The sequence below is a fragment of the Fusarium mangiferae genome, assembly GCF_900044065.1.
Source record: "Fusarium mangiferae strain MRC7560 genome assembly, contig: FMAN_scaffold009, whole genome shotgun sequence".
Lineage (NCBI taxonomy): Eukaryota > Fungi > Ascomycota > Sordariomycetes > Hypocreales > Nectriaceae > Fusarium > Fusarium mangiferae.
In genome coordinates, this window is record NW_024573929.1 from 1,028,718 (window position 1) to 1,040,973 (window position 12,256).

Consider the following 12,256-nt stretch of genomic DNA (forward strand, 5'->3'; position numbering starts at 1 on the left):
TAGGTTCCGTACGGGCTCTAGCGGGTACTAGATACAGCACGACATCAGTGATTCGACAGCTGAAATGCCTACCTAGGTACCTAAGACCAGTGCCCAACCTTACCTGACCTTGATCCAGATGGAGATGACCCCTGTATAAGCACGTGCCACTTCCCATGGCGTTTATTCTGCAACCTAGGAACTGAGAGCATGGATGAGATCCAATTCTGGGGGACGGGGAGCCAGCCTATGAACCAACAGTTTTTGTGATCATGGGACTTTATTAGCGATAAGGGTTGGTTGGATACAGCCGTTTTAACATTCTTCAAAAACCGCTGTCATAATGCACTAAAACTGTCAGTGCCTACCACTCATTTTAATTGCTTAAGAGGTTACCCGCATAAGTGTTTATGAGCTCAGCGCAAACTGAACTGTGTTGATGCATAATGCAAACAATCTAGTCGAGTTACACTATCTTACAATGATATCATGGCAAGAATCAGCGCAAACCACGCCAAGTCGTTTCATAGTTGGTTCAATATATCCCGCGGGACGGGCTGTCGGCTAGGAAACGGCTTTACCGCTACCACGCCTTGGCCAGCCACTTCATGGATCTGGGGTTAATAAACTTGGCTATTGTTTCGTTGGAACAAGGAGGCTCTTGATAAATATTTCATTGCAGTCAATAATACGTTCAACGAACGGTATGGTATCCTAGTTCATATCCTTAACGAATGGTGCTGTCCAAGCAATAAGTTTCCTCGTAATCTCATTAACGCCGGTACGCCGTGTTCGTTATCCATTCGTGTATCTCGCGGGCGCCTTATTTCATTACTATTCGTCTCTCTCTCTCTCTCTCTCTCTATTCCTCTCCGAGGAGGGCGAATTGGTCGCCAGACACCGTCCTAATGTCAAGCTGGGAGAACCCCTTGCCCTTTCTCCCACTGATGAGATGTGGCGGGATCGATCCTCTTCCGCCATCAACTGTCACGTCCTTGCCCTTGAATTCTTGTGAACCCGAAATGGAGTTTGCAAAGAACATGCCCTCCCAAGAGTTAGGATAGTAGAGCTCAATTTTGCCACTGACTGACTTGTGTGTGGAGTGAAGAACCGAAAGTACGGGTCTGGCCATGCTAATTCCAGCAAGCTCAGATCCTTCCGGGAGAACAATGTATGGGTCGCTACCATCCGTCGGATCATAAGGCTTGACGGGGGGGATTGTTTCGCCGATGGTAGCAAGGCTCGTCCATAGGGGCTCCAGAATCGTCACATGCGTATCCCCGCTCTTCGTGTCCGTGATGATTGTTGGTTTCGCCTTTTCGTTTATAGTCAACAAACTCGAGTCCAGAACCGGCCAGATTTGCAGCTTCATATCACCAGACTGCGATTTGAAAGACGCCGATGAGCTTGCGGCGACATCGGCCGTGATATCTCCCGATGCCGTGATTATATCAACTGTGTAGTCGCGTGGTGGGAATTCGCGATCTGGGCGAGCAGCCTTCTGAGCACTAGTGAGAGGCTCATCAATCTTGATCGTGCCTGAAGCAGAGCGCACACGAAACTCAGCGGGCCTAACATTCTGGGGGTTTACTGGCTTGGGTCCAATGTTGGTGATGATATCGCCTGAGGCCGTTGAGATGTCGAGGAGGTCGTAAAGGGGATACCATCCCTTGACATCGCCGCTGGCCGTATGAATGCGGATTTCGCGGGATGAGAGTGTGTACGGAACAACTTCCTTGCCCTTGATCGTTTTTATACCAGGCGAAGTGATATCACCGCTGGCGCTTCGAATGTTGACCCCATTATGGACTCCCAGAACGACCCCCTCTTTGAGGTTGATGTCAAGCTGCTGAGTCTCAATATTAAGATGGTCAAGGATAGTCTCACGATGAGCCGAGATCGTGATACGTATTTGAATGCAAGGAGCCTTGTCAGACGAGCTCCAGGCGACCCTGCGTGGCACCTTGATCTCAAAGACCTGAGTTGTCTTGTCGAAGTCGGCCTTGGCCCTGAGATTGTCGTGGTTGGAGATAACCTGCAGCTCAATACTAGCAGGCGAGGAATCGTCCACAGGCCGAAGAATAACTTCACCAGAGACATGGGTGCTCCATCCTTCAAGGTCATTGGACTTGACCATTCTTTGTATAATGCTAAGGTTGCGGTCAGATTGGACATCGAATTCCTCAGCGAAGTGGGCCGAGTGTTGAGGCTTTTCAAGGCAAGTTCGCGAAGGGTTCCAGTTGAAGTCATCGCGGTCGTTGGAAGGCGGTGCAACGGGATCATTATCCTCGACTGGGTTTGAGTGTGACTAGCAGTAACATTAGTCCAGGTATCGTATTGTATCAACATGAGACTTACGCCGTGATTAGACTGCATAGTAAAGCTGCTGAAGATCATAAAAATGACAGAGAAAATAAGAAGTGAAGCAAGGGCTGTCTTGACTTTCTTCCTGATGTTGAAGTTTGAGACGGAGTCTTTGAATTGTTGCCAACGTGATGGTTGTTGAGCTGAGTTGTAGGGGCTGCTCATGGACTCTGGGGCATGGTGAATCAGAGGTCTATTCTCCTCAGGCCGGCCCATTGTAGCTGTAGAAGCAAAGGTCTGATAGTTGTTCACTGTAGTTGGAGGCGAAGTTGTTGTAGGTGAGGGCGAGTAAGCAGGTGGTGCATCAACAGGATGAGCAAACAGGGGAGAAGCTCTTGGAGGAGAACGTGGCGTCGATGCAATGGGATTCTCTGAGCCGCTCGCGTTCTCAGGTGACAAGGCAGTGCTTTCAAAGTTGTGTTCAGTAGAGCCTCCGCCGGTATTTAATAACCTCCTCTCCCTCTCTGCCTCTTGGATCTTTGCATCGCGACTCAACTGAGTTGGGTCCTCGACAAGCACGTTTGGGACATAAGGTACGTTTTGTCCAGAGCGAGATGACGACGACTCAGACGACGCGTGGAAGTAGCCGTCAGTTGGCGAGAGGGCATCAGGTTCGTCGTCAGAGTCGGCGGAATAGAGATTGTCAGAGTAAGGAGCAGGCATTTTGTCCTTGTCTCGTTATGGGCGTGGGGTGTGTAAGACGGTGCAATTGATCCAGACGCACGTCAAGTACCCCTTTTTTTGGTCAATTAAGAAGGAGATTAAGGCGGTGCGTACGTGGCACTCTTGACAAAAGGAATATGAGCGTGCTCACGCCGTGTTTCACCAGATTATTGAGGTCAAAGATGTCAAACGAGATGAGAGAAGGATGAAGTTGAGCTGCGGCGCGGATGAGGAAAAAAAGAGGGGAACAGGTTCTGCTTACAGCATCTCTCTCTTTTTGTTTTCTGCAATCAGCCTATGGCCGTGGTCGTGGTTCTAGACTGGATATTCCTGCTCGGTTACGTTGCTTGGTTGCGATGCTTCTGATCATGTATGTAACGACGTTGGCCGATCACGCTATTGCTCTTTTGGGGGGCGAGCGTTGAACGTGCATATGAAGCGGCGTAATACTGCAAAAAGTCCGACCAAGCTATCCATTTATCATATTTTCCAACTTATAAGCTGTGGATGGTATGCGCCATGCTTCCTTACTTGGCTATACGGTATTTTCAATGTTATGAACGATACTATCTCTACCTCTGGTGCTTCTTTTCTTTGTATTTGCTTCTTCTTCCTATGATTCACCTTCTCTTGAAAACTCTTTCGTTCCCTCGTCTTATCTTCCATCTCCCACCAGAGCAAGGATCCTCCTCTAACTTATCACTTTACAAAAGTTCCCCCAACCTTCACAACCCCGCAGTCCTCTTTCAACCCTTGCCAACTGCCATTCCTGTGCAAGCTCAAGTCATAGTCGCAATGCTGCGTAAGCCCTGCAGCAAAGGCCGCGAGTTCTTGACATGCGGCTGACGACAACCTGTGACTGTGGAAGATAAAATAACGAGTCAAAATCGCGAAATGACGTTTGCTGATCGATAATAAGCACCAAGCATACATGATAGGGCTGATTGATAACGAGTACTTCTTAGCCAAGCTGTCCAAGCCGAGCTCGGATCTGCAGTGCGGTAATAAGCTTCTTTTGTAAGCTGCCAAAGCCATGATGAGCTTCATGAGCAGCTCCCTCTGGGCCTCTTTTCATGTCTAAGTCCAGGACACATTCACTCCAGCAATGAGCTTCACCCTACAAGCTTCCGCCATGCCTTCATAATTATTACCTTCTTATGGCTGGTATTGCAGTCCAACGAATCCTCGAGTTACCCAGGACGGCCCCTCCTGTATGAACCATTCCGCCGGAGCCGGCCCCACATCTCCGGCTCCGGTTCCTTGTCCGAAATGGGCATGCTCGATCCCGGATGCTCTCCATGACCTCTCGCAGCTAGCCCGCCGTCTTTCGCAATTCCACAATTTCATAGATGGCGAGTCAGAGTAACTTTCATTATCGTTTCAAACCTAGTCAAGGGAACTACTGATGGATTCATGACGAGACCTCACCTTCTTGTAACCACTTCTATCTTGAACAAGGAAATGTCCACCCAGTTCTAACCACTGACTCCCAGCACCTCCAAAAATGAGAAATATGCAGTGCCAGCCGTATCATCGCCTCGTCTTCTGACAATGGCTGCTGGCCACTTTCTTCTGATATATCAATCCCTTCAACGCCAGAATATTCCCCCATCGTAACGCAATGCCATCCAATCGCTAGATCCTCGCTTTCCAGAACATTGATGTGAAATTTGCGTGCGTCCGTGTGTATAGTAAATGTTAATTGTGAAACAGAGGATGATCCCTTCAGTTTCTTGTGTTTAGCCCTTTTATCTCACAGCTAGTGAAGACTTCTAGCTCAATCCAAGAATTCTCTTTGAATTCTCGTACACCACCCAAGTGATACTCAAGGCGGGAGCAACCTTCAGAAGGTTGGGTGTGAGGCCCTTATACAAGCCCCGATATCCTTCTCGTTGAATCGTTTTCTTCGTGACGTCCCAGATACCAGTGTATGTTGCAGGATGCATGGCTGTGCCCTGGGTTTGAAGTCGTGTTCGTACCACGTTCAGGGGGTAGACAACGCTGGCTCCAAAGGCTCCAGATGTGGCGCCGATGATCCCCGTGGCGATGTTTCCGGGTTTGACATCGTCTTCATGGACGTTGTTCTTCCGAGCATAGTACGACTTGTAAGACTTTTTGAGTAATTCAAAGGTGCCCATGTCAATAGCACTATAGGGGAACATTCCCACAAGTCCCATGGTCAACCCTCGATAGCAGGCACGCACACCACCATCTGCATACATCTTCACAGCGGTCTGGCGAACCAAGGCCGCACCTTGAAGACCGTCCTTGACAGTCTCACATTGTAGGCGGAACTTGAGGGTATCGAGAGGGTAAACCGAAGCCCTGCCAATTATCAGTTTCTAACCTTTGTCAAGATTTTTATCGGACTTACTGTGCTATCATGCCAGCAAAGCCACCTGAGGCGAATTTTGACCATGAACTTAGATGCTTGGGATCACCATGGCCCTCGAAGTTGGCAAGCGCGCGTTTTGCCGCTTCATACGAGCCAAATTTAATGGCCGTCTCAGGCATGATTTTGATGACATTGAGGCCGTTTCCTAGTCTTGTTAGCATTTTCTGTCACATCAAGGGCCAAAATGAGCCCTACTTCCTCATGATGCAGACTTACCAGCAAAAAGACTTCGAACACCCCCTGACCGAACAAGATCTCGAAAAGCATCGCCGAACGGTTTGGCTGCATTTTTCAGAGCAGCGAGGGGACGGCCTTGTCGAAGTGCTACACCCGCGGTCTCGGTACGACTGGACGTGTTCACAAGCAGATAGACCTTCAGCCGATCGAGAGGCGCAGTAGCCGTACGCGACACTCCACCGGCGATGGCACCTGCTAGAAAGTAGCCTGGATCGGGTACAAATTGTGTTAGTCTAAACTTCTTGTGCACTGCTGTTGAAGCTCCAGTGGTGTGTTCATGTCCAGGTCCATGGGTGCCATCGTCGACGTGTTGTGTAAGCGTTTCGGCGATTTCCTGCGATATCTCGGTAGCTGCATCATCGTAGTCGGGATATGAGACTGCGGCCGCGGTAGCCATGTTCTCGGTCTGGTTCGGGGACTCATCCGGATTTGAGGTGTTGGGTTGACTGACGGAAGTCGATGTCCGGCCGGGAGAAGGTACAGGTCTTGGGAAATCGTAGGGGAAAGCGACTCGTAGAAGAGAGCCGAAAAGGGTGATGAAAAGAGAGCGGAAGCCGTCCGTACCTAGACCCTCTAATGTTTCCTCGCTCACAAGTGTGTCTCCTTCTGGAGTCACGCTAACCACCGAGTAGTAAAAGTCAAGTACGGCATGAAGTTGGGAGTCGTGGTCGTGGGGCGGCATAAATAGTAGGAAGTTTCTGAGAGTTCATGATCAGCTGCAAAGTCCATGATTGACAAGGAGGCGCCTGAAGCAACATCTTGACTTCGAGAAACCGGTCGCAGATGTATCGCCGATGGCAGCGATTGGGCTTGGCACATGACGTTATGAGGGTTATCCCCGCCAAAATGACTGAGAGTCAGTCATGAGCTCTGAGCATCTGATGTGATGCGACTGACAGCCAGTGGAGTTCTCAACAGAAAAATGCAACAAAAGGAGCACCCAGATAGAATTGAAATTTAAGTACTGACCGCCATTCGTCAAATGTGACATAACCGTCATTGTTGAGGTCCATATCATCGAAGAACTCGGTAAGGCGGCGGGTCGATAGTGTGAGTCCGGCGTTCTTAAAAGCTGTTTGGAGCTCAAGTTTGTCCAATTTCCCATTCCCATCTTTATCAATTGATCGAAATAGGGCAAAAAGCTGGCGCTCTGCATTTTCGACAAATTTTCGGAACTCTAAAGGGTGCGAACAGCCAAAAGTAAGCTTTCAACATCGTGGCCGCAGGTACCGAGGCAATATCTGGGAGAGTTGGAGCTCCAGAGTCAAAGGCAGATTTGCGTACCGTTGTATTGTATCTTGCCATCGCCGTTCTGATCCACCTCTTCCATTATACGTTTCAGCATATCGTCGGCATTCTTCATGGCTGTAATTGCTCATCAGTATCTCTACCAAGCTTGAGCCAGCGCGGGCTCTCGCTTACGATGGTCAATCCTTCGAAGCCCCTTCCGCAGACCCTTTAGGTCAAGTTCTCCTGTGTGATCAGGCTCGAGGCTCGCCCAGAGCTTCTCAACACGAGCATCGCGGGAGTTCTGGGGCTCCCTAAGCCCCTCTTCAATTTCCTCCGCAATGTTTGTCACGCTCATGACGACAGTTGTAAATGCAATGGTGGCATCTCTCGTTCCGGCGAGATTTCAGGTACGTCGGGCGCAACAGGCGCAAAAAGCCCTGCGCTGCAGGAGAGCGTCGCTGTGCAGATAAAATCGAGGTACGGCGACTTCGAGGGAGGTATTGTCGGGTTACCGGAAGTTCATGGCTAAGCTGTCGTAGGAAGGATTCGGGTCGGAAAGGAAAAGATGGTGTTGAAGTGCCAATACCAATTGACGAGCTGTGACGTTGGTAGCTGAATGAAACCCCCCCAAACCGGGTTAACGTTGTGCTGCTCTGGGCTGGGCGTGCCCAAAAATCCAGTGCCTGTACTACGTAAATACCAAATGCTGCAGTGGAGCTTAGCCCCGTCCGTCATGGCCCGGGGTGGCTATCAACAGCCGCTCCGCCCGCTGTTGGGCACTGCTTTGAAGCCTGGCGATCAATCAGAGGCACTGTATTATGCTTAGTGTCCCGGAAGGACCCGCTAAGCTATTCTTTTGCTACCTTTAGCTGCCAACATCCTCGCTCTGTCTCGGCATAAACTCATCTCGAAGGAATTATTTTCACGTTGCAAATATTCACATGATCTATGGACTAGCCAAGTGAAAGACATGTTCAGCCGGTGGATTAATGGATCAGTCTAACAACTGAGTGCCCTATAGAAAAAAAAAATCTCATCTGACGGGAAGTTCACAAGTTTCTTATCTCATAATTGGGTGGCTCTCAAAGACAGTTCCGGACATACGGTCCGACAGATCATTGGGATACGCACATGCATATCTGAGATGTTACGTAGAATACCTAACTATGATAGAATACTTGATGTTCACAGTTCAATGAAAGCCTACGGAGGGTCTCACTTTATTTGATTTCGTGCACGGAATCTTCTATGTCGTTAAACTCTCAGATCCATACGATAGAAAGGTAAAGTTAAAGTTCTGGTACTACCTATACAGACAGCCAGTAGGCCTGGAAGCTTCATACAATACCAAAATGTGTGAATGTCTAATGACAATAAACAGTAACGCCGGAACTCCCAGCCAATGCTCCTCAATGCTTAACCCGCGTATACCATGCTTCATTTCTCATTTCTCATAACTCGATCACTTATCTAAGCCTCTTGCCTTAACAAACCTGTTGATCTGTTCGCGAGTGAGCTTGTCGTTATAATGTTCATAGCATTCATAAAATGATATTATCTCCTGAGTAGCATCCACCATAGATGCAATCTCCACGTTGCTGTCGACCAGCCATTTCGCAAACTTTTGTACCCGCGACACCCGATCTTGTTGCCGCTTCTCCTTTGGCTCTGCAGCAGCGGGCTCGGGCATTCCACCTTGTGCTTGTTGGCCCTGTGCTCGCATCAGCGCCTGTTGAGCGGCTGCTAGTCCTGCAGCCGCCGCCGCTCCAGAAGTATTCTGGCCAGGACCGGAGTTATTGGGCCTCAACACCAAGGCCAGTAGGATGGCAACCATGGCGATGATATGTGGAGGGTACAGGAGCGGAAGATCCGTCATGAAGTGATCGTTGATGACCGAGCGAGCCAGTTGCACTTCGTCGTCCACCAACGATAATTCATTTCGCAAGGCTGTGATCGTTCGATACGGTTGGAATACAATCAACTGTGATCGCATCTCGCTTATCATGAAGAACTCACACTCGCCCAGCTTGGACGTGTCGATGGCCACGAGATCTCCCCACATCTGTCGCGCCTCTGTCACGATGAGTCGAATATGTTGAGGAGACTCTTCGATTTTGCAGGCTAAGTATATCGCGGTCGCTATGACTAGGTACGGGTTCGTTCGACGAATCTCGACTTTGGAGTAGAATCGCTTCATGTAGACCTGCGCCGTGGCCATGGATTGTTGTCGGATCGTTAATCGCTTCGCCAGCCGTATCAATTCTGCGCGTCCCATGAGTCAGCCATTCTGTCAGTTCTCTCGGGGTATAGAGGTGACCACGTACGTTGATTAAAATATATGTACAGATGGCGTTGCTGCGGAAGCGGAAACATTCGCACCAATTCGGCATTGTCCTCTTCAAGCTTCTGTCGCATTGTCACAAGCTGTTCCTTGGTGAAGCTCCAGAAGCGACATTGTGTCGAGTGCCAGTAATTGGCTGACATATCTTCTGATAGACCGTTAGATACCGATTCCGCAGGAAGAATAGACTTTGGGAGGCAGATTTGACAGCCGAAGCTGTTGAGGTTTCGTTGAAATAGTCAACTTGGAGAGGGGGCTCGCAAGGCTGGCAACGGCGCCACACGGAAGGGTCCCGTCTTGTGGCTGATGATTGGCGATATCAATAAACGACCTACCCAATAGAATTTGAACTTCTAGCGCCTCCTTTTTAACTTGTTGATTTACTACCTAACTTAGATGTAAATTTGTCTTGAGTATGAGATCTAGGTGAATTTGGCATTTCCAGATGGTGTCTGCATGTCCTATTTTTACTGGTACTTTCACTATCGTCGGAGTCCAAACAACTTAGTCCAGTCATACTGGTATTCCATGGTAGCCGGCCTGACTTGGATAGCTTCACGCATCATGCTCTTGGACTTGTAAGAAGTCTATCATTTCTCTCTACTAATTGAGATTATGCTCTTGTGCATCAAGAAGCTATTAAAAGTACTATCTGACTTCCAACTCGCCTTTGGGTATCAAAAGTTGTCTCTGTCACAGCATTACTTCGCCAACTATTAATGACTTGAAAATCTCATCGATCTTTTTCTCTTTGAATTCCTGAACGTCGTCCAGACCAAGCATACGGATGCCCTTGTCAGACTTTTTGAAAAGAAGTGTACCGCCTTCCTGTTCGTCGACCTCGATATACTCTAGCTTGGGGCCCAGTTGGTCTGGAGCAAGTGCACACAAAAACGAGGTCAAGTCTGGCATGGAGTAAGCTTTATCAGGATAGTTTTGCTCAAGTGAAACTTGATTTGTGACGATCCTGATGGGATCCTCGTGGCAGTTGAAGCCCAGAATTCGCTTCTCGATACAGTGGCCTCCATATTTCTTCAGACCTAGGGCTGAGTATTTTATACTCTGTGCTGTATGTGAAGGCACGACGGTGAACTCCGCAAATTCTGCAGATCGGCCGAGAACGGTCTTGGCTGCTTGTTGATTGAGGGCAATGTTGAACTGGTTGGAGAAGAGATTGGCTGACATGTCGCAGGAACCCTATCACCATAAGCATATTGTCAATGAGTAATGTGAATCATGGATCAGTCTTACCACTTGCAAGTGACACTTGACCTTGCTGGCTACACCTCTATCGAGGAACTGTTGTARGATTCTCAACGAAGAACCCCCAAAGAAATGAACGCTTCCCGCGTTCTGGATCCGATTCAAAACGTTGTCCAAGGCAAGTCCTCCCGTAGAAATGTTTGAGAGMCTTCTACGGCGCTYGAGATTCGCGATACACTTGTAATACCAACCCCTCAGGTTATCGGTTCGGCGGCCAGGATGTAGCACTTTCTTCAGGATGTCGTAGTAATCCTTCAGCTCACCTTCAGTCCGGTTGACAAGTTCTTCATGGTGATGCATGTGCAGATTCACTGGGTTCTCGATGTGTTGCAAAGTCTCGATGTGTTGCAGAGTCTCGTAGTCCACGAGAACTTCGATGGGTTTAGCATTAGACCACTCGGAAAGACAAGTTGCCAGGTCCAGTGCACTTAGTTGTGCATGCAAGGTAGCATCGTCGATTGAGCCATACTTGGGCTTCACTGCCATCTCGAGCTGTTATCGTGGTCAGATTTGTCTAAATCATTTGATCCTGAGGAGGAAGCTTACAATCTTGCGGTCATCGTCTGTCAGATCTTTGAKATCATCAATATCCTGCTGCTTGATATCTCCGTTCAAAAGGGTCTTGAAAGGATTCTCAACGGATGGAAAATGCTGTTTTATCAATTCCTTGCATCTGGTGATCTGATCCACGGTCATGGATAATCCAAAACAAACTTGACGGGGCTCTAGAATCCAAATCACGCGGACGTTGGGCTTCCATTGCGTGGCCTTGAACAAGGCCATRGCCGCGGCCAGGTTATCTGAGTCGATGGAGTCATTATAATAAATGACGAGATCTTCCCCCAACATGGTGAATAGATTTTCTGACGGGTAAACTTCTGCTTCGACGCGCGATAGTGGTGAGATTTGATGGGAAGGTTGAGAGATTTAAAAGCAATGAAGGTTGTAGTGTCTGATTGATTGATTGATTGGGAGGAAGCTTTGAAAAGCTGGTGGGCTGTGCATTGGATCTCTCATAAGGTAAGCTGGGCCAACGTGCCGCTTAAAAAGCCCCGCGAAGCGCCTAGCACAATGGGTATTGCCACACCAATCAGTCAGTGAATCAGCCTGCCCAGGCAGTTAGTTACACAAAATCACAAATGCCAGAGCCTTGTGACTAGGTAGGTACCTAGTCGAGTAGTGGAACAATGAACTAGAGGTAGGCCTGTGAGTAAGTTACAGACTGTCTTGGATATGTTTCATTGCCTCCATGACCAAGCCACAGTTTTTCCACTCTTTGTTCGTGTATCAACAACGACTAACACGGAATTAGAACTGCCCGAGCCGTGATTCCCGACACTTTGGGTAATATGACTTTGCAAATATGCGCTTGAATCATAGCGTCAACCGATCTGGAAGGATCATTCTTGTAGCTCAATAAGGGTGTTTGCGTTCCCCATGAGCATGAGAGCATGAGCATGGGGGACACATCACTCCACCCAGCATTGTCCACATTCTGGCATCATGTGGCAAGGGCAAAAGACCAACTAGATATGATGTTTGTCTCTATATCTTCTGAGGCTTTGCTTGCTCTATCTACATGAGAAGCCGTTCAACTGCATTAAAGAAGTCAACACGGATGCTGTTGTGAGCAAAGCGTCTCGTGACCGGGTCCAAGTCTATGTGAATACATTCTATCCTTTAAACAAATCGTGATACAGCATCTACCATATCTCAAGAGTCTCTATGCCTTGATTCACGATGAGAATCTTCTTAACTTGGCTTGCTATCACACTAGAACCCGA

At 48.5% G+C, this 12,256-nt stretch overlaps 4 protein-coding genes across 4 annotated transcripts; all 4 read right to left on the reverse strand.

Annotated features, from left to right (window-relative positions):
- Positions 1-841: 841 nt before the first annotated feature.
- Positions 842-3,006, reverse strand: FMAN_12435 (uncharacterized protein; the record flags this gene model as incomplete). Its single annotated transcript, XM_041834974.1, has 2 exons — positions 842-2,287; positions 2,338-3,006. The coding sequence occupies 2 exons, from the start codon at positions 3,004-3,006 to the stop codon at positions 842-844; spliced, it is 2,115 nt and encodes a 704-aa protein (XP_041685184.1).
- A 1,772-nt stretch (positions 3,007-4,778) lies between these two features.
- On the reverse strand, positions 4,779-7,223 carry FMAN_12436 (uncharacterized protein; the record flags this gene model as incomplete). Its single annotated transcript, XM_041834976.1, has 6 exons — positions 4,779-5,331; positions 5,381-5,546; positions 5,618-6,336; positions 6,608-6,815; positions 6,923-7,003; positions 7,061-7,223. 6 exons carry the CDS (start codon positions 7,221-7,223, stop codon positions 4,779-4,781), a joined length of 1,890 nt encoding a protein of 629 aa, XP_041685185.1.
- A 1,107-nt stretch (positions 7,224-8,330) lies between these two features.
- On the reverse strand, positions 8,331-9,352 carry FMAN_12437 (related to cyclin homolog UME3; the record flags this gene model as incomplete). Its single annotated transcript, XM_041834977.1, has 2 exons — positions 8,331-9,130; positions 9,193-9,352. 2 exons carry the CDS (start codon positions 9,350-9,352, stop codon positions 8,331-8,333), a joined length of 960 nt encoding a protein of 319 aa, XP_041685186.1.
- A 550-nt stretch (positions 9,353-9,902) lies between these two features.
- On the reverse strand, positions 9,903-11,321 carry FMAN_12438 (uncharacterized protein; the record flags this gene model as incomplete). Its single annotated transcript, XM_041834978.1, has 3 exons — positions 9,903-10,406; positions 10,461-10,964; positions 11,019-11,321. The coding sequence occupies 3 exons, from the start codon at positions 11,319-11,321 to the stop codon at positions 9,903-9,905; spliced, it is 1,311 nt and encodes a 436-aa protein (XP_041685187.1).
- Positions 11,322-12,256: the final 935 nt, after the last annotated feature.